The sequence below is a fragment of the Callorhinus ursinus genome, unplaced genomic scaffold (assembly GCF_003265705.2).
Source record: "Callorhinus ursinus isolate GAN/ISIS: 27379988/994484 unplaced genomic scaffold, GSC_fseal_2.0 scaffold47, whole genome shotgun sequence".
Lineage (NCBI taxonomy): Eukaryota > Metazoa > Chordata > Mammalia > Carnivora > Otariidae > Callorhinus > Callorhinus ursinus.
This window is the reverse complement of record NW_027397109.1, coordinates 8,498,741-8,519,067: the sequence shown is the minus strand read 5'-3', so window position 1 is coordinate 8,519,067 and position 20,327 is coordinate 8,498,741. Positions and strand designations below refer to the sequence as shown.

Sequence of the window (20,327 nt, the reverse complement as noted above, 5' to 3'; positions counted from 1 at the left end):
CATGTTGTAATCTGTGTGGCCTTGGAGTTCTAATCGTGTGTTTGAGCAGGTGCTTCTCGGGTGCTTTCAGTGTGTCCCGGGGTGGGGGTGACTCACACAAAAGCATCTTTGGCGAGAAGTGAGTCCTCCCTGAAAGGCACCCAGAGCCTCCCATGACGCGGGAGCCAGGAGAGGCAGTCACTGGGGTGGGTCTGCAACAACGAAGGGGTGCTGGCCTGGAAGAAGAGCTGGGGCGGGGGGGTGTTAAAAAAGTACAGTGACATAAATGATTATCAGCCGTCTGGTAAGTGGAATGTGACTAGAGCCTGGAGTTCGTGAGGCAAGAGACACCTTGAGATAGGCCAGGCAGGACTCGGGAGGGCATGCAGGCCCTGCCGGGAAGGTGCCCTCATTCCTGCCGTGGTCACGGAAACCATGTGCAGGAGGCAGTGCGGGCAGCAGGGGAGGGCAGGGCTTGCAGGCAGGAAGCTGTGAGTGGGGGCTCCAGAATCCAGGCATGGGCTCACCAGGAAAGCGGGAACCACTGGGTCTTAGGAGGCAGAGGTGCTAAGACTCTGCGGGACTTCCTGAGAGCCAGAGCGAAGGAAACCAAGGCCCAGGGGAATCCTTGTTTTGTTTTTTATAGACTCATAACATGTCTCTTCATGTTTATATTGTTAAATGAAAATGCATAGTACTTTTTTAAAGCCAACTTTTAAATATGGAAAATCTGTGACGTGTATCACTTAAAATGTGATCACATCAAATCGTTTAAAAAGCCTAAACGTGTGTATACATACGTATTGTGTATGTGTGTATGTATATATAATTGGCATATTTATTGCAGAGCCTTTTGAAGAAACTGAAGAAAAATGGTTGTCTTCACTGGAAAATACTCGGTGGTTAGAATATGTAAGGTTTGTACAACTACTTGCCTGTTTTTTTTTCCTTAACTTTTTTTTATTTTGAACTAATTACAGACTCATGGGAGGAACAAAACAGTACAGCGCTCCATGTACTCCCCACCAGCTTCTCCCAGTGGTAACGTCTTGCATAACTAGAATATGGCATCAAAACCAAGTGGTACAGGGGCGCCTGGGTGGCTTGGTTAAGTGTCTGCCTTTGGCTCAGGTCATGATCTTAGGCTTCTGGGATCGAGCTCCGCATCAGGCTCCCTGCTCAGTGGGGAGCCTGCTTCTCCCTCTCCCTCTGCTCCCCCTGCTTGTGCTCGTTCTCTCTGTCAAAAAACTAAATAAATCTTAAACAACAGGGTGCCTGGGTGGCTCAGTCATTAAGCGTCTGCCTTCGGCTCAGGTCATGATCCCAGGGTCCTGGGATCGCGTCCCACATCGGTCTCCCTGCTCGGCAGGAAGCCTGCTTCTCCCTCTCCCACTCCCCCTGCTTGTGTTCCTGCTCTCGCTGTCTCTCTCTCTCTGTCAAATAAATAAAATCTTTAAAAAAAAAAAAAATCTTAAGCAACAAAACAAAACCCCAAGTCGTACAATATATAGACCTTATTCAGATTTCACGCATTTGTACGTGTTTTCGTGTGTGTGTGTGTGTGTGTGTGTGTGTGTGTGGCGTTCTGTGCATTTTTATTGCGCATATAGATCGTGCAACCACCACCACAATCACTATGGAGAACTCCTCTGTCGCCACCGGGCCCTCCGTGCTGCCCCTTCAGAGTCGCATCTCCACCCCTGCCCCTTGGCAACCACTGATCTCTGCTCCATCTCTGTGTTTTGTGATTTATGATTTCAAGAATGTCATGTAAATCACCCCCCTTTTGATAAAAGGGCTCATGAACTTCCCTGATATAAAAATCAAAATGTACTCTGTTGAAGAGTCACATAGATACTGATGAAATTCATAAAGGTTATTGAGAATACAATATAGTGAAAGATTAGGTGTGTTTGATTTCAAGTACTTTGAAAGGAATATTTATAGTGGAAATCCGATTTTTTTTTAACAGTATTTTTCCCTTTCTCTTTTCAGGGCATTCCTTAAACATTCAGCAGAGCTCGTGTACATTCTAGAAAGCCGGCATCTCTCCGTCATCCTACAAGGTAATTAGTTACTGAAAACACTGGTCACCACGCCAGGGAGCTTGGTGACTGTCGCATTCCAGTCAGTCACACGACTCCTGGCCGTCTCTTACGACGGTGCCACCAGACCCATTATAGCTTCCGCACCTCCGTCGAGGACAGCACTGCTAACGGCTGCAGGCAGGAGACTAGAACAGAGTCCGGTTTTCTGCCCTGTGTTAAACCTTCCTTCCCCAGACAGCCACTAATCTGCTTTCTGTCCCTGTAGATTCCCTCTTTCTGGATGTCTCGTATAAACAGACTCATATAGAATGTGATCTGTTGCTTCTTCTTGCTTCTTTCATTTAACATACATGATTTTGAGGTTCATTCATGTAGCATGTATCAGCAGCTTGTTTCTTTTTATTTCTGAGTAGTACTCCTTTGTCAATACCACATTTTATTTATACATTCAGTTACTGATGGACATGGGGTTGTTTCCATGTTGTGGCTATTACGAATTATGCTGCTGTGAACATTCATGTAAAAGTCTTCATGGGGACATATGTGTTTCTTTCTTGTGGGGAGGTGCTTAGAAGTGGCATGGCTCAGTTCTAGGAGTTACCATCTTTAAAGAATGACGTTGGTTGCGGGTTTTCATAGATTCCTCTTACCAGGTTGAAGGACCCTCCTATATTCCTGGTTTGCTGAGAGTTTTCATCCAGAATGAACTTGGAATATCACATAGATGATTTTTATGCATCTAATGAGATGATTGTGTTATTTCTATCATTTATTTTATTTATATGAAGTGTTACTTTGATTGTTAGATAGATGTTAAACTAACCTTGCATTCCGGGAATAAAGTCTTGTGTTCATGAGATAATTTGATTTGCTCATATTTTGTTGATGATTTTATAATCTAATTACAAGGGATACTGGTGGACAGTTTTTTTTTTTTTTTTATTACCTCGGCTGGCTTTGATACCAGGATATTTACTGGCATTATTGAAAAGGACATCAGCTATAAAAGATGGGAGGAAAATGTTTGCCACCTTTTCAGATGATGGTGGGCAGTCCTATCCCCCTCATTCACTTCTGAGTCACCATGTGGAGTTGCCAGTAGAAAGATTACGTTATATTTCATACTCTTAGGAAACAGAAGTAGAATGGACTCAGGAAAGAGTTCTACCACAAACCCCTGAAATGTAAAAAGTGTGAGGGCTCTGCTCTATTTTCTGGAAAACATTCATGTATAAAAGACTATCTCCCATTAAACACTAATTGATCTGAAAGTCTGTAGTGTTTCATAGTTGCTGGAATCCAGTGAACTTTCCTAACTTGGATTATTTTGAAGGAGCCTAAGCACAGAGTACTGTATTACCCACTTTACCCTTTGTCTCAGAATTTTTCTCTGTAGTAGTCATTTTCTTTCCATTTTCTTGACAGAGGAGGAGGGAAGAGACTTGAGCTGTATTGTAGCTTCTCTTGTTCAAGTGATGCTGGATCCCCATTTTAGGACAATTACAGGATTTCAGAGTCTGATCCAGAAGGAGTGGGTCATGGCCGGGTATCAGTTCCTAGACAGATGCAACCACTTAAAGAGATCCGAGAAAGAGGTAAGGGAATCGTAATGCTCATTGGGAGGGAGCCTTTAGGTGTGCACAAGATAAAACTCATGTCATTGTGTGAAGAGGTGTTCTGTCTGTAAAGAGACGAGGAGCCTTTTTAAATATTGCATTTGGTACCCCTTAGCTTCTTTAGTCTAAGACTAACGATGGATTAGCATCCAAATTGATGCACTTACGAAGATGATTGTAACTATATAGGTAAAATTCAAAAAAAAAAATTGTTGCATTTCTCCAAGTTGAAAACTAGTTGAAAAATGCTGTATTATCTCTTCTGCAAAGCAGATAACAAGCACATTAGGTATTTTGAAAAATCAGTTTTGGAATATGACATTTTCTTAAAATGGGGCACATGTGGAGAATGCAGAGTTGGAGAGAGATGTCTTTGTAACCCCCCACTGTGGGTATAGTGGCCACCTTGGGTGCAGAGGTGAGGAAGCTGTGAACAAGCCTCTCCCGGACGTGCTTGTCTCAGAGGGCACAGTCTGACTCGTAGGGTCTCACGTTTAACAACAAGCCGCACCATCTGAGGAAATCTCAGCAGTGACTACTTCACTTTTAAATTGCCGGGATTCCCAAGATACAGTCACTGTCATCAGCTGCTGTACTTGGGAATCCACCATGTGACCTAGAGGCTAATGCCAACCGCTTCCTGAAACTCTGGGGAGTTTTCTGGATGCTGAGCCTGCACGGTCCACCAGAAGTGAATTACAGAAGTCGTTTTTTGCTTTGGGATTATTTTTTTCTTTTTTTCCGTGTTCTAAAGAATTATTTCCAGGACAGACTTAGTCACATCTTTTAGTGTCCCCCGTTCATACAGTGACACCTGCCTGTTGATGTTGCCATTTCAACTTGATGGGCTTCTTCGGCAAGCAAGGGCTGTGATGTTCATGGCCGTTGGACGTACTTCTGAGCTTTGACATAAGCCGTGTTTAATCTGTCCGCATATCCTTGGCTCGGGTTAGGAGCCAAGTGTTTTAGCTACGATATTTTCCTAGTAGTCTCTTCCTTAACATGAGCCATGAATTTGGAAGTAAATGGGAACAACTGAAGGACAACATTAAATGTTCCCATTTTCTGTCTGTGTCTGCCAGTCTCCCTTATTTTTGCTCTTCCTGGATGCCACGTGGCAGCTCCTGGAACAGTACCCGGCGGCCTTCGAGTTCTCGGAGACGTACTTAGCAGTGCTGTACGACAGCACCCGCATCCCCCTCTTTGGCACCTTCCTCTTCAACTCTCCTCACCAGCGGGTGAAACAAAGCACGGTAAGCGGGGTTGTGGCGGTAGCGACTTCTCTGGTCGTCTTACCCAGCTTTACTGAGGTAGAATGAAAGTACACTTAGCTGCATATTTAAAATATGTAAATTAAAACTGTCTTAGCTGCCATTTTAAGCTGCAATTTCTGAATGAATTATTTAAAGACATAAAAAAAAATCTGGGAACCTGTTTCATTTTTATGAGTGAGCACTTCAGGTATTTTTCTCTGATGTACATTGTTCATAATAAACCAGTTGATCTAAGAGAAAACCTCTAAGGTTTTATCTTAGATGTAAAATGCCAGCCCAGCAGCCTGGCGGTCCCAGTGACTGCAGTGCCTTGCACGGGTGCTGGGGCAGGGGGCGGTCTCTGTGGAGCCCAGGTTGGCCTCCTGGAGACACTCACTCCTCACCCCACTTCTTGGCTGGATTCTGGATGTGCCAACGTATGTTTACAAATAGACTTCTCTACAGGGATAAAAGTTAACAAATATTTTTTTAAAGTGTATCATCTGTTTTTCCTGGTCTGTGTTTCCGTGCTGTATTTTTTTAACTTGGCTTTTTTCAAAAGCTTTTTCTGGCAAGCACTAACATTGGATCCCTCCCTCCCTTGGCACTTCATATTCATGATTTGATGTAACAGCCAGACTGGAGGCCGTTAGTGCCTCCCCTGCCCTCCCTGAGAGACTGTCCTGATTTTTATCATGACCACTGTTCTCAGTCCCTTCCACAAAGACGTTTCCTTCTTTCCTCCATTCTGAGGCCACCTTAGATACTCATGGTCAGGTGCTGTTTGTGGAAAATCTGATCTTCTTCCTCGGAGATATTTTTAGTTTTCACATTGAAAAACAAAACAAAAAGATAACTGATTTCTGCATATTTTCCCAAGGGCCATTAAAATAGATTGGGGTTTATGTTTTACTAGATTTCAGCTCTTAACAATACTATTTTTTTTTAAAGCAAATGGGTTGTTTCTACATGCACATATATAATGAAATCTCAAATAACTAAAAAAAAGTTTTTTTTAATATATTTCGTGCTTATTGAGTTCAGTTTTACTCATTTGCAGTAGACAGTGTTGTAAACTGCCCTCTGCTGTTAGCTAGCCTCCCTGTTCCCTGCTGGTCCCGAGCCGTCCTGGCGGCGTGGGTCACACCTGGTCACAGCTGTGGTGGGGAGCCGGCCTCCTCACTGCAGCGCTGCTTTTCTGATGACAGTCTTTGCCTTTTTTTCTAATTTCCAAAGAAATTCGTGTGTTTTTGGAGAATACTGAAAGGTACAAAGCAGGAAATAAGAACCCATCATCTCCCACCATCCAGAAAATCGGTATCTTGAGAGATTTCCTCTGGAGAGCTAATAATCTTCATACACCTGCTTGTGTCACTCGCCGAGATGAGGGTCATGGTTTGAGATGCTCCTCACCTCCTCCCCACGGAAGCAGTGGGCTGCCACCTCGCAGCATTGTGCCGCTGGCTAACCGGGCCACCTGAGCCCAGAGCGGGCTGGAGGTGGGCTCCGGGGAGCAGGGGGCCCGGCCCACGAGCATGGTCTTCGTGGGCTTGGCCAGATGCCGGGACTGTGCACGGTGGGGGGCGGATTCCCTCCTCCCTGCCCCTGGGCTGTGGTTCAGATATCGAAGGAAGTGAAGGGTGGCTGTCCACTTGGAAAAACGGGGTAAAATGGACGGCAGTGATTGCCATCCGAAGATTGTCCTGCATGTCCATTCGCCATGTTTTATGCCCCGCGGGTAAATGCGTAAGTGTGCGATCGATCATGTGCTCAGAAAGTAAAATGCGCCAAGTACAGAAGTAACTGCGTTGTCACGATGTACTCATTGCTCGGAGGACCCAGTTTCCTTCTTCCAGAAGAAAACGCCCTCTCCTCGCTCACACAGCGTGGGGGGTGTCCTTCTGATCGTGGTGCCGAGAACGTCTCTTCTCTCAAAGCAAAACATGCTGCTCTCGGGGGTTAGAGTTGCTGCAGTCCAGAAATTCAACTTAAATAGTGATAAATGGCTCGTCCCAAAAAAGGGAAGGTACTTAAACTCTTTCATTTGGCATCTTTTCACAGATGTTCAAATATTTTATTTTGCAGGAATTTGCTATCAGCAAGAATATCCAGTTGGGTGGTGAAAAGGGTTTAAAATTCCCCTCGGTTTGGGACTGGTCTCTTCAGTTTACAGCGAAGGACCGCACCCTTTTCCATAACCCCTTGTACATCGGAAAGAGCACGCCTTGCGTACAGAATGGTTCTGTGAAATCTTTCAAACGGACAAAGGTAAATTACAGAAATGCACCGGCGCTAAAAACCTGGTATCTGCTCACACCTCACACAAGGCGTATTTTCAGAACACTGAGTATTAAGAGCCAAGTCACTTCCCTTGACAGCACGGCTGGTGCAGATTTTGAGGGATCATTTGCTTTGTCACTGAAATGACCCTGCCCTGCCTTCTCTTCTTGGTGACCGAGGCCACAGAGCTCGCTCAGCCTCTAGGATTTGGCCGATAGGAGCTCTGAGCCTGGAAGGCCCCGTTCCTGAAACCCCATCCACTCGCCTCTTCTTTCTAGAAGGAGCCAGGTCTACATTTTTTCTTAACCCGAAAGTCTTAGAAATTTGCACATAAGCAAATCACTGAACAGCAGGGATCCCTTCCGCACCCCGACGCAGGCCGAGGCTAATAGCTGGAGTCGGTTCCTAGAGACTGGAACTCCAGGGGAGGAGGAGGGGGAGGGGCGTTACAAGGGAAGGAGCAGAGTGTTCCGTTTTTCATCGCACTAGGCTTCCGTTTGCCACTGCCCCTTTACCATCTTCCCAAAACGGGGCGCTCCGGAGAGAGAATGCTAAACCCTCTGTTTCCCCCCAGAAAAGCTACAGCTCCACGCTGAGAGGCATGCCGGCTGCCTTCAAGAACGGAGTCCTTGGCGACCAAGACTTAGTTCCCAGGAGAAATTCCTTGATACTAAAAGCAAAGCCCGAGCCTCCTCAGCACCCCGACGGCCGGAAGAGCGGGATGGAGCGCTACTTGACAGAGTGGTTTTCCAAACCGGCCGACCTGCACGGCGTCATTCTGCCGCACCTCTCCGGGCCGCGCGTCAAACTCTGGAAACTCTGCTACTTCCGCTGGCTGCCTGAGGCCCAGATCAAGCTCGGCGGCTTCATCACCGCCTTTCACAAGCTCTCCCTGCTGGCCGACGAGGTGGACGTGCTCAGCAGGACGCTGCGGCAGCCCCGGGCCGGCCCCCTGGAAGCCTGCGATTCGGGGCTGGACAAGAGCAGGATGTACTTCCGGGCCAGCGGCCCGCACGACGCCTCGGGGACGCCGGAGTTCCTCTCTTCCTCCTTTCCCTTCTCGCCCGTAGGCAACCTCTGCAGGCGAAGCATTTCAGGAACACCATTAAGCAAATTTTTAAGTGGGGCCAAGATATGGTTATCTACTGAGACACTAGTAAATGAAGACTGAAACGTACTATTTTCTGAACGTCTTGAGGGAAGCCACAAACTTCTCCGCTGAATTAAAATTGCTAACCTAGGCATTTGAGGCTCTAAGAATTTTCTATGTCAGAATAACAGTTGAAATTTGCACTAATATTTGAAAACCTGTTGAATTATGCTTCCTTTGTAATTTTTTTTTTAAAAAAAACAGGCAGAACTTTTCTTTTTGATGGCCTCTTTTTGCCATTGCAGGTCTGGCCCAGTTGTAGGTGATCTGGAGGCAGACCTTCCCCCTCTCTTAACTACTGTGAGCAAACCAGTTAACAGGAAAGTTAAGAAATTAATGTTTAGTAGATTTTCAAGATGCATCCGGTAAGCGCCCCCCACAGGCGGTAGGAGGTATTCATATATTTTTCCGGTCACTTTCCGGTCTCTCTAAATCCCCTGAGGGTTCAGTATTTCCAAGGCCATAATTTATTGTAGATCACCTTGTTGGGGACCGTAGATCACTGTGTTTTAAAATCCTGAGTTTGCTTTTACCTTCATAGGACTAATATGCACGGTTGACTTTGAAAGCATTTGCTGTAGATAATACCAACTTAGAAGTGCCTTTGACATTAATATTAATTAAGGTACGCATTAACGCAAAGTAAAACACAATTTCAGTTTTTAAAATAAGGGTGTTAAAAGCCCGCATATTGGAAAACAGGCTTTTCACCTCGGAGCTTCCTACCAATGGCCAGGAGTCCCCAAAGCCACATTGCCTTCCCTCTGAAAGTCAGCGAGGACACAGCGGGCGTGTGGGGAGGTCCGTGTTGGTGGGACAGCAGCAGGGGGGAGAGTGCTGTCCGCCGAAACCCACCCTCAGAAAGAGCGGTCTTGCTCCGAGGCGTTTGGGGCGTTTCCCGTCTATGTCCAGTGTGGTGAACCGTTGCGGACACTTGCCCTTGGGAATCACTAAGGAGGCCATGAGTCCGCTCACCTGTGCGGAAGGCCCTCCTCCCACCGACAAAGTGCCTGGTGGCCCGGTAGAGCCAACAGGAGAAATGAAAGTGTACCTCTCTCAAAAGACTGCCATTTTCATGTGGAGAGAAGCCCCCCCCCCCCCCGGCCTCTGCCAGCCGTATGGAGAGGGAGAAGCACACAGAGGTGTGTGTGGGTCAGACCGTGGGACCGGAACCCAGCCAGCGCTGGGGGGGCCAAGCCGAAGCTCCTCACGGCGATGGCCTTCACCCCTCCCTCCGGTGCGCACCCCAGGCCCTGTTGACAGGGTGGATGTTTTCAAATTGGGCTGTTGTTTAGAGTTTCTTAATTAAACTGCCATCTTAAGCTTTACAAGAGTTTTGCAGTGAAGTGGTTAATCTTTTCTAAAAGTTTTTTCAGAGCACTGTTTTACTGTTAGGTGTCATGAATAGCTGTTTCTGTTTGAATTATTCGCCTTTTTAAGATTGACGTCTCTGGCCTTCAAGGACAGAAGTTCTTATAAAATGTCTTAGGAAATTCATCTTGTGGATAAGCCCAGTGTTTTTGCCAACTTTGCCTAGAAAATCAGGGCTTTTTTCAGTAGCACTGTTGGCATTAAACATTTTATAGTCCTTGATTGGAAACCAGTCCCAATCCCTTTAAAATCCCACAGCATATCCTGCCACGGAAAGTGTAATAATTCTCCCTTTTTGATTAAGCTGCCTTTTTATTATTACAAATTATTCTAAACTGGGGGGTTTTGGAGAGGGATTGTTGAGCATTTATCTCTCTATACTTCTCTTTCCTCACATTTATCTCAACTCCTTGAGCAATTTTTTTGTTAATTTACGAGTTTAAAGAAGATTAGGTACTGTTAATACTGTTTTAAAATAGAAAATGTGCATATTTTTGTATGGTAATCAGATGTAGTAAAATACAGTTTTTCATTTTATTTTTGCTGGACAGCTGTTATATCATGATTATCGTGCCACAGTTTATCGTGCATAATATGAAGAACAGCTGTAACGGCGTCGAGTCCCAGCCGTCGTAAAGCTTCCTGACACCCCTGCTGGCAGGAAGGGTGAGGGGCCGACTGAAGGCCTGCGTGCGGGAACGGACGCCACGCCAAAGAGCGCCTCACACCCCGGCCCCGCTGCCCCGCGAGCCAGCTTCGCGCCGACGGCATGCCGCACGGGCCCCAGACAGCTTGGGACTTCCTAGTACTGGCAAAAATGTACAATGTCTTCCTGTTATTTTATGATGGAAACCGGTTCTAAAACCAAAAATGTCTTTTAACTTTATTTAAGAAAAGTGTATTAATTTGTGCTAACGGGGAAAATTAGTCAACGTACCTTCAACGAAACCTGCTTGCCGTAGCAGTAACCTCAAGTAGTTAGAACTTGATTTTGAGAGAAAACTAAAAACCTTTGTGCCTAAAATTGATGGACTTCGATTAAAGTAGGATGAGCAGGAAGGTGAGAGAGCCTGTTCAACGGTGATGAATGTGAAGGAAATTTTGACTGCTAAATAAAATTCCCACAGAAATTGGTGGTTGTAGTTATCAGTATGAAATCATCTACGAGAACGTAGTGATTCAAGAAGTGAAGGCGTTTTCTTCCAACTATACTTGTGTGGGTGTCATCCACTCAGGTTTTCTGCCTCCTCTGAAGCAAGATCGTGATCGGTAACATTTTTAACATCGATTCAGAACTGGCTGTAGTTAAGGCCATGTGGGTATTAGTGGATCATACCCTAACCTGTCCTTCTGTTCAATAAATCACCAAGCTGGGGAGTAACATTCCCCTAAGAAGGTCTCCGAACTAGTCTGTGGGGAGACCGGGGTCCCCATCCCGGACTCCTGGCCCTACAGTTCTGGTTAGTTGCCTTCCTACCATATACCTTCCTCAGCCTAGGGCTCTCATGAACAGCCCTGTTGCAGTTACGCCGTCTATACAGAAAATTGCCCCTCTGGTCATAAGGGAGGTTAGCTAAGGGTGAAAAGGGACAGTTGCCTTTGATAAAGACTGTTCATTCCTTTGACGATCTAGGCCCAATTAGTAAGGGCAAGTTAAAAGTTGTTAAGGAATTTAATGAGAATTTATTTTTAATTCCCAGAGAAAGAATTTCATCTGTTTGTGTCCTTCTTAGATAATCCTAAAACAAGAATGTTTAACAGCTGAGTATATCAGAGCAGTCTAGAAAACCTTAAATACAGGTCTCTCCAGTATACTTACCAGAGACATTGGGTATGCTACTTTCATAAAAGACCGAAAGCTGTGAAACATCCCATTGGGATTTTTTCCAGCTGTTCTGCAAGTGTAGCTTAGTAACATAGATGCATCCATTTCCTAAAATGGCCACCAAGGTTCTAACCTTCTAGAAAGCTCATTACCTATGTGGAATCAATGAGTACATTCAAGCCAAGACCAAGTTTTATGACACACAGACACTGTACAATGATGAATCTTAAACTCTCAGGTTTATTACTGACATAACAAAGTTAAATAAAATGTAATGATGCTTTATGCTTTTGAAAATCAATCCATGTGTCACCAGACACCCCCAACTCAACAGCTGTTAGGTGAGGCTTTTGCTCTTAGCTCCAACAGCAACCACGCGGCAGACTTCTACGTCGGCCCCCAACTTCTGCAGTTCGTCCAACCAGAGCATTTGCTTATGTGAAAGACGATCATTGGGGCCTTTAACTTCGACCAGCTGGAATATAAGTTTTAAGAAAGTTAGTTATTAGTATCTTACTGAAACAGAATAGCCAAGTATGCTACAGTAGTTTTCACTTACATTGCTCTATTTACATATATAAAACAAAGATACATGTACGAAATTCACTTGAGAGTTATTCTGTAGAAAGTAGGCAGTTCTTCAGAGAATTAGTAAATTGTTTCTGAATATACATTTGAAAAATAGTTTTAAAGCATGCACTAGATTGTTGCTCCCCTGCTTAAAACCCTCTGATTACTTTCTGTTATATTTGCAGTTAAATCCAAGCTTTTGCCATGACTTACAAAACTATGATCTGGACCCTGCCAACCACTCCAAAGTTCCTGAGAAAGACTAACCTCTTCCCAACCGAAGGGCCCTTCCATATGCTTGCTGTTCCCTCTGCCCAGGACATTTCTTCCTGTTCTTCACACATCTGACGTCTTACCCTTCAATGCTCAGCTTAAATTCACCTCCTAGAGGTCCAGCACATCTCTAAGCAGGGTCCTTCTATGCACTTCCTCCACGGCATTTATCAGAAGACAAAACTGTTGATTACGTATCAGCTCCATGAAGGCAGGAACTGTGTCAGTTTTATTCACTGCAGATTACTGAACTTCAAAACAGCCATAAAAACTATCCAGATTTTCCAAATTTGATAGAAACTATAAACCCAAAGATCAATGAACCCCAGGCAAAGAAATATAACACTACACAAAGAAACATAATTAAGTTGCATAACTGGTGATAAAGGGAATATTCTAAAAGCAGCTAGAATTTTTTAAAGCCTAAAGGGAGAGACTACACATTTATCATTAAAAAACAATGCACGCTAGAGGTCAATGGACCAGTATTTCAAATTACTGTAAGAAAAAAAACTCTCAACATAGAATTTTTTCCTCAGAGAAAATATCTTTCAAAAGCAAAGATGAAATGAAGACTTAGACATAGAAAACCTAAATTATTCATTACTAGCAGGCCTCCATTTCAAGAAGTGTTAAAGTTCTTTAAGCAGAGGACTACGGTACGTGGAAATCTGGGTCTTTACAAAGGAATAACAAGCAGTAAAAATTTCTATCCAGGGGGACACCTGGATGGCTCAGTCAGTTGAGCATCCGACTCTTGATTTTGGCTCAGGTCATGATCTCAGGGTCCTGGGATCAAGCCCTGCGTCGGGCTCCGGGCTCAGCAGAGGCTTGAGGATTCTCTCCCTCCCTCTCCCTCTTCCTCTACCTCTCCCCCTGCCCGTGTTCTCTCTCTCTCAAATCAATCTTTGGAAAAAAAAGAATTTGTATCTAGGGGAGAAAAAATAATTTGTATCTATGTGAGTAATTATAAAGATTCTTAAATCAACTGTAGAAAGCAAAAAAATGTAGAGTTTAGAACATGTAGAAAAATGATGTATGAACAGTACAAAGGCCAAGAGAGGAGATACAAAAACATGTTCTTTATACTATGCATGGAATAGCATAACATCACTTGAAAGACAGGAAGCTTAAGATCTACACTGGAGCAACCACTTACAAGAATCATAGCTAACAAGCCAACAAAGGACTAGAAATAGAATCTTTAAAAAAACAAAGGGTAGAAAAAGTTGAGGAAAGGAGAACAAGACAGCTAAGACAAACAGTAAACAAGTATCAGGATGGTAGCTTTTAAGCCAGTCATCAATAATCACATCAAATGTAAATGGTCCAAATACCTAATTAAATGGCAAGAGGTTGTCAAACTGAATTAAAAAGTCAGACCCAGCTATAATGCTGCCTACGAGAAACCCATTAAAGATGAAATAAGTTAAAAGTAAGAGAAAAAGATATGTCCTGTTAGCACTAATCAAAAGAAAGTTGGAGTGGCTATTTATTAATATCAGTTGATTTCAGAATGGAGAACACTACCAGAAATAAAGGATGAAGAGATCAACTAATCAAGAGGATGTGACAGGCCTTCAAGTTTATACATCTAATCACAGAGCTTCAAAATATATGAAGCAAACTGGATAGAACTGCAAGGAGAAATACACAAATCCACAGTTCCAGTCCGAGATGTCCCATGACCCCAAAAGTATGATCCATTAAAGAACAGAGAAGTTGGGACTTGGCCAAAATAAAAATTTCTGCTCTTCAAAAGACACTATTATGAGAATGAAAAGCCACAGCTGGGATGAAATATACTTGATACAGGGCTTGTATCCAGAATTTTTTAATCTCACAACTCAGTAACAAAAACCAACCTGGGATGGGCAGCAGGGGAAGACCAGGGTGAGGCAAGGTGGCCCTGACCCAAGAACACGTGACGAGGAGCTCACTCCTGGGGAGCTTAGAGAACGGCTCCCCGTCATCTCAGCCTCCTGGTGTTCACACCTGCAGAATCCCTTCCCTTGCGGGGGGGGGGGGGGGCATGCACACTGGAATCTGTGACTTGCTTCTAACAGAATAATACGGCCAAAGTGACGGAACATCCCTTCCGCAATCAAGTTATAGGAGACTGACTCCCGTCTTGCTCACACTCTGGCTCTTCTCAGCGGCCTGCTCTGATGAATGAGCCAAGTGGTGCGCTGCACGGCGGAGAGGAGAGGCCCCCACGCCAGGGGCTGCGGGGGAGGGCCCCACCAATAGCCACCGGGGAACCATGGCCCTTGGTCCCACAGCTTTCGAGGTATTCAATCTTGCCAACAATCATGCAAGAAATGCCTAGATCGGAGCCTTTGATTAAGTTGCTAATGAAACTTTCCATTCTGGCACAACTGACCTTACAGCGACGACTCCGGGAGTCCCACACCACCAGGTCAGGGAGGCCCCCTCGGCAGTGTCGGAAGTCCGCAGCCAGGCGCCGGCACACGCCACTGAGGATGGGACCGCCCAAGCAGGAAACAAGATCCTGAACCCAAAACACAGGGCTGGTTAGCCATGCCTTACGACAGAGATCCTGCAATACTTTCACTGACCACGAGACACAGAAAAGTGTAATTCCACAGAAATGGGTTCCAAGGACGCCAGGGGTCATTCTAATGCTTGGGCCACAGGGCCACTGAGCCACCAGCCAAAATGCCCACCTGCAAGCTCTGGGAAATCAGGTTTCCTTTGCTCAGACTCCTATCTAGTCGGCAAAGCCCTGGGGAACAGCTGAGGAAGAGGAAATTTGGGCTAAATCCTCAGGAAAAGGACAGTGATGAAGACCAGTAGTTGCAGGGACAGGAACAGCATCCTTCCTGCTGAGGCTCACAGGTCAGGCAAAGAGAAGCTGTCAACTAAGGGGAAGAAGGCATCCCTGGGCTTATTTTGTGCCCTGACCTGGTCCCACCGGTAACAGTGGCATCCGGACTAGGGGACTATCACCTACATAAATGTATGCATAGCACCATCACATACAGAAATACATGTGCATATACACACACGCACACACACGTACACAGATCGTGCCAAAAGCACACCCAGCACCAGAAGGTGTTGCTTTCTGACCAACTCCCGCCACAGGGTTTCACCTGAGCTTGCTGAAGAGAAGCAAAGCGATCCCAGCTCACGAGGGAAGCCACCCTGCCCTGCTGGGCCTGCCACGCGGCTGCCACCCAGGCCCGCAGGCTATCCACGGGCGCGCTGTGAATCTGCCGCAGCCTGGCCTCCACAGCCGGCTGCCGGCTGGTGCAGAAGCTGTCTGTGCACAAGTCCAGCGGGAAGGCCTACGTCATAGGAAACAAGCCTCGTTCGGTGCCTGGACAGAACCGGTTCACCAGAAGAACATCCCATACCTATAAAACTTGGAAACTGGCCAATCTGATTAAATCGACACATTCTTCTTCTCAGAAGGTAAGTAAAAATTAAGTAATCTAACATAAAAACAACTTATTGCCCTGGTTTGTCAGAGTCGTAACTGGTGGAAAGAGCTTCCAGGTTACAGCGGTGGTGCCCTCAGCGGGCGCGTGTGCATGCACCAGCACACACGGGCGCCGGCCCTGATAGGAGCCCGGTCAAGGTCAAAGCTGAAAAAACGTACGCTACAAGTTTCAAGTGGAATGAAGGTAAAGTAGGTTCAAGATGAAAATTTAACAGACTTACATTTTAAAATCTATGAATCCGAATGTAAAATTAAAGACTATTCTAACAGAGACTTAGCACCACCCCCAAGACTGTCACTGGCAGGCTTCTGATGGCCGCAGACCCACACGCACACGGGTGGGAATGAGTCTCAAAGTGCAGAAGCATCTGCTCGCCTAAAAAGCACACACCAGGGATGGCGTAACCTGAGCACCTGGTAGGCGTTTCTGAAGACGTCTGGTATCCCATCCATGAAGATGATATCCCACAGGAGGAGGCCATACAGCGTGCTGAAGGTGGACCCTTCCCCATGAATCCCTAAGACAAAGCCAACACACAGGAAAATCAGGTTTTTCTGTTTTTTAAAAACCACCACCATAACCCACTGCTTACTCAATTTGAAGGAAATAGATTTTAGTTTCAAATGCAAAAGCTGTTTTCTTGTCATTCCTAGCTCATTTGTTTACATTACATTGCTTATGTACAGAAGACTCGTTTAAAAGCAAAAATCTTAGTAAGTACGGGAAAACTTAAATACACATTTCAGAGCCATAAAGTAGCAGCTCTCTAACTTTAGTGAGAAATGTAAGGAACGTGTTTAAAGATAAGTAAGTAAAAGCCCCCTCCTCAGGCTCCAGGGGTTCGATTTGGTGGGTGTGGGTGGGCCGAGACCCCCGCGGGGGACTCTGGTGTAGGGCCCCTTGGCCACACCTGCAGAAAGGCTTCCCAGAATAGATCGGAGAAAGACTAGTACCTGGGAGCCCACGCCCTCTAACCTGGCAGGTGCTGTCTCCATCCACCTCACTGGACCTTGCATTCCACTGCTTTGTCCTGGACAAGCGTGCCCAGTGTTTTTGAGATTTGGGCTCTTCTAGAAACCTTCCACCTCAGAGACCACCTAGCTCAGACCCCTGCCTCCCACCCCATACAAACTGTACTGACTGGGCCACGAGCTCAATCGACCATGCGTCCAGCCCACGCAGGTGTCATAGAGTTGAGACCAGGGGCTCGATCTCGGCATAGCACGCAGACCTGTCTCCCAGGCAAGTGCTCTGCACTTCCACACACCTGACCAGGGATGGGGCCACGGGGGCGCTTCTCTCCCCGCATTATGGCTTTGGCCAAAGGAGGTGCTGACCCCCACGACCCTGTCCCAATAGGCAGGCAGAAGGGCTCTTCCGGCCGGTGGGCCCCGTTCCAGTCTGTGCAAGGGCATGGTGCCGCACAGGCCCTGGAGGGCAGACACCAGGCTGAGCCTGCACGTGTGTCCCGGTCGGAAGTACACAGACCAGAGCCTCTGTCAGCAGTGGCACGGCCAGGCCCCCACCCTGAGGCCATGCCTTTCATCCCCCTCTCAGTTCTAGCCCCTCGTCCTTGCAGCCTGTCTCAGAGATGCGAAAGGACAGAGCGGGAACAACCGGAACTCACTCAGGTCTCTGGGCTGGAGCCGAGCCCTTTTCACCAGCAAGCTTTACGCTGGGCTCCCGGGCTCCTGCCCGGCCAGGGGGTACTGCGGGTCTCAATTCCCAGCCTGCTTCCTGCCCGGGAGTGCACACTGTCCACTGTCCAGGCAGGAGCACTGGCGGTCAGAATTCCCGCGCTCCTAAGCGGTCTACACCGTGCGTTTGTATTGGAAGTGAAATCATTTTTGGTGAGCTCCTTCTGAGTGACTCTGAAATAAGCTTCTCCGAAGGGAGCTTGAGATTGCCCTTAGTTCCAAATCTCCTCTCAAGGAGACCGACAGCAAGGGTTCCACTCATTTTCACTGCATCAATTTTAATAAATGAAGAAAATATTTTATATAAAAGTATTTTATACTCTGGAAACGGAATCGTCTGTCCGCTTTTCAGGCTCACGGCTAAGCCGAAAGCATTCCACCGCGTCCGCCTCACAGCGTGCCCGCCGCCCCCGGCTGCCCCATTTCCTGTCTCCGTGGCTCCCCGGGGGTAGCTGCTCCTTCTGCTCTTTTATTTCTAACCTTTCAGGTCTGTGCTATCTTTGTCTTCACTGGGGTTTGTACTTCTTCCCTTAGAGCATCTCCCTTCCCTGTGAGTAATAAAGATACCACACAGATCAATCTTAGCCGTTCTCAGACTCATCGTTTCGTGGTCCTCATTAATCTTCTGAACACTGACATAATGCTCAAGAGAAATAATGTCCTGATTTTCACGGATTTGAAGGTATCAGGATGTTTTTCATGCTTGTGACCCTTCGGCCTGGGTAGAGGGGCGTCCTGCCCGGATGCAGGATGGGCGTGGTGGGCCCTTCCAGAGTGAGCACGTGGGCCACTGTCCGCGGTCGGCTTCCAGGGTCTGAGGGCAGGGAGGGTGGAAGGAATGCCAAAGCGGGGCAGTACACGGGGCTCACTGCACCTCTGCGCTTGTGTACAAAGGCCTGTTCGATAGCTTCCATAATAAAAAGTTTTTAAAAAGAAAGAACGACTAGAGTGGGTCTCTCCAGAACTGCCTTGCCCTCCCTCTTCCTCTGCAATTCCCCTCTCACAGCGTTTGATTTTACTTTTTCTAGTCGGTGCTACATTTCGCTAAGGACAGACTGACAAGCTTCAGAAGGCAAATTCCCAACATCTCCCCTTTTCCTGGGCCTCAGATAAAGCACTCATTCTCTGCAATAAAAAACGCACAAAAAAGAAAACAAAAACAAAAAGCACTGCTCTTTCTAGCAATTTCTCCGGTTCCTCTGGTGCTATGCGATCCCAGGACTTGGTCCTTCAATCCCCTTAAAGCTGTTAGCTGACTATGAGGCCCGCTCAGTCTTTCCAGAACAGCCTGGCCCACCTCCATGGCACCTACCTCCTCTAATGGGCTTTGCTACCAGGTAGCACTCCTGAGAGTCATCTGCCCTCCTGAACTCCCAGGCCCAACATAAGCTCTCTGAGAGTAAAACCAGTCCCACTTGCTTCTAACATCCCACCAGAAAGCGCTGTTCCTCCCAGGCCTTGGGTGGCAGATGCTGGTTCAGTGGAAGAAGATGGCCTTTAGCAACTATCGTGAGTAAAACCCCTTCCCACACCCTCCCAGGTCAGCAGCATTGCCCACTGGGCAGGACGGAGAGACGGCAGCCACCCGCTGCGGCCAAACCATCACCAAGGGTCAGGCGGCCCGGGAGAAACGCCGTGCGTTACCCTGGTCGAAGCCGCTGCGTCTGTAGTAGGCCAGCGCCACCTCCTCCACAGAGCACAGGACTGCAGCAGGGGCGGCAGGCCCCCCAGCCTCCAGCACAAACACGGACTTGCCTGTCCCACGCTGCGGGCACAGCCGGCCCGTGATGGTCACCTGACACAGCAGCAGGACAACATCCATCAGCCTCCCTCGAGCTGCAGTCCCTGCAAACCTGACTTCCACATCACCTTCCGACGTCCCCACCCCAAGCCACCTATTCTCAGCAGAGTGCGAGGCCACGTGACCCATGCTCTGTGTCTGTGAGGGTATGGACCAGCCACTGCCCCAGCCCCAGGTGCATGTGTGGCTGGGGGGACACGGACCCCAAAGCTGCTCTCCAGGTGCCCTGACCAAGCAGGAGACACCGGCAAACGCTGTGAGCTCCTGATCCAGGAGTTTTAGAGTCACTCAACCCAGCGCACGGGCAGACCAACCCCCGGCCAGCCCAGCTTCTGATGTAGGAGGCGCTGGTGTGAAAACGGGGTCCTGTCCCACACGCGCACTAGAGTTTTTCTAAGTCTACAAGAAAATGCACACAAAAAACTGTTCTTAGGCTGTTTCCATTCAGGAAGAAAACCAGCATAGGTACTGAAGTCCAAAGTGCCCAAAGGATATTTACTTACATGTTTAACGTCATCCACAGTTATTTCTGGTAGCTGATGGAAGAGGTGCCTGTACTTCTGACAGCTCGGAGACTCTCTCAGGCGCAGAGCTCTCTGGTAAAGTGAGAGACGGTGTCCTGTTCGGACTTCTGGATCTGCCAGCCCTTCTGTGATGCACTTAATAGCCTAGCGAAGAACACAGCCCCACATCAGCATCCTGAAAGACCTCAGGGCAGCAGCTGCTCACTGAATGTGACAGGAAACCCCTCTGTTAGTTAATTTTTCAATTTCGCTAACTACCAATTGACAAAGCAATACTTCCAGAGATAAAAGGATATTCCTTAGATCTCATGCTGCTACATTTCTCCCTTTCTCTCTCTCCTTCTTTCTTTTCTTTCTTTCTTTTTCTTTCTTTTTTCTCTCTCTCTCTCTCTCTTTTTAAGTAGGCTCCATGCCCAACATGGGGCTTGAACTCCCGATGTGAGATCAAGAGTCACGTGCTCTACCAACGGAGC

The 20,327-nt window shown here is 47.0% G+C and overlaps 2 protein-coding genes across 5 annotated transcripts in view; one reads left to right on the top strand and one right to left on the bottom strand.

The window, feature by feature from the left end:
* MTMR10 (myotubularin related protein 10) overlaps positions 1-10,827 on the top strand; it is a 50,225-nt gene extending 39,398 nt beyond the window's left edge. For both annotated transcript variants that reach the window (XM_025892958.2, XM_073882535.1), the window contains 6 exons: positions 827-896; positions 1,975-2,045; positions 3,453-3,622; positions 4,726-4,896; positions 6,982-7,164; positions 7,751-10,827. In XM_025892958.2, coding sequence (XP_025748743.1) covers positions 827-896; positions 1,975-2,045; positions 3,453-3,622; positions 4,726-4,896; positions 6,982-7,164; positions 7,751-8,347 — 1,262 coding nt within the window. In that variant the 3' untranslated portion in view covers positions 8,348-10,827. The remainder of the gene's footprint in view (positions 1-826; positions 897-1,974; positions 2,046-3,452; positions 3,623-4,725; positions 4,897-6,981; positions 7,165-7,750) is intronic.
* A 915-nt stretch (positions 10,828-11,742) lies between these two features.
* Positions 11,743-20,327, bottom strand: part of FAN1 (FANCD2 and FANCI associated nuclease 1) — a 29,393-nt gene continuing 20,808 nt past the window's right edge. For 2 of the 3 annotated variants that reach the window (XM_025892953.2, XM_025892954.2), the window contains exons 9-14: positions 19,834-19,998; positions 19,174-19,324; positions 16,246-16,349; positions 15,482-15,676; positions 14,749-14,877; positions 11,743-11,997 (exon numbers count right to left, since the gene is read on the bottom strand). In XM_025892953.2, the coding sequence (XP_025748738.1) occupies positions 11,860-11,997; positions 14,749-14,877; positions 15,482-15,676; positions 16,246-16,349; positions 19,174-19,324; positions 19,834-19,998 (882 nt within the window). In that variant the 3' untranslated portion in view covers positions 11,743-11,859. The remainder of the gene's footprint in view (positions 11,998-14,748; positions 14,878-15,481; positions 15,677-16,245; positions 16,350-19,173; positions 19,325-19,833; positions 19,999-20,327) is intronic. The other variant, XM_073882534.1, reaches the window with a different exon arrangement.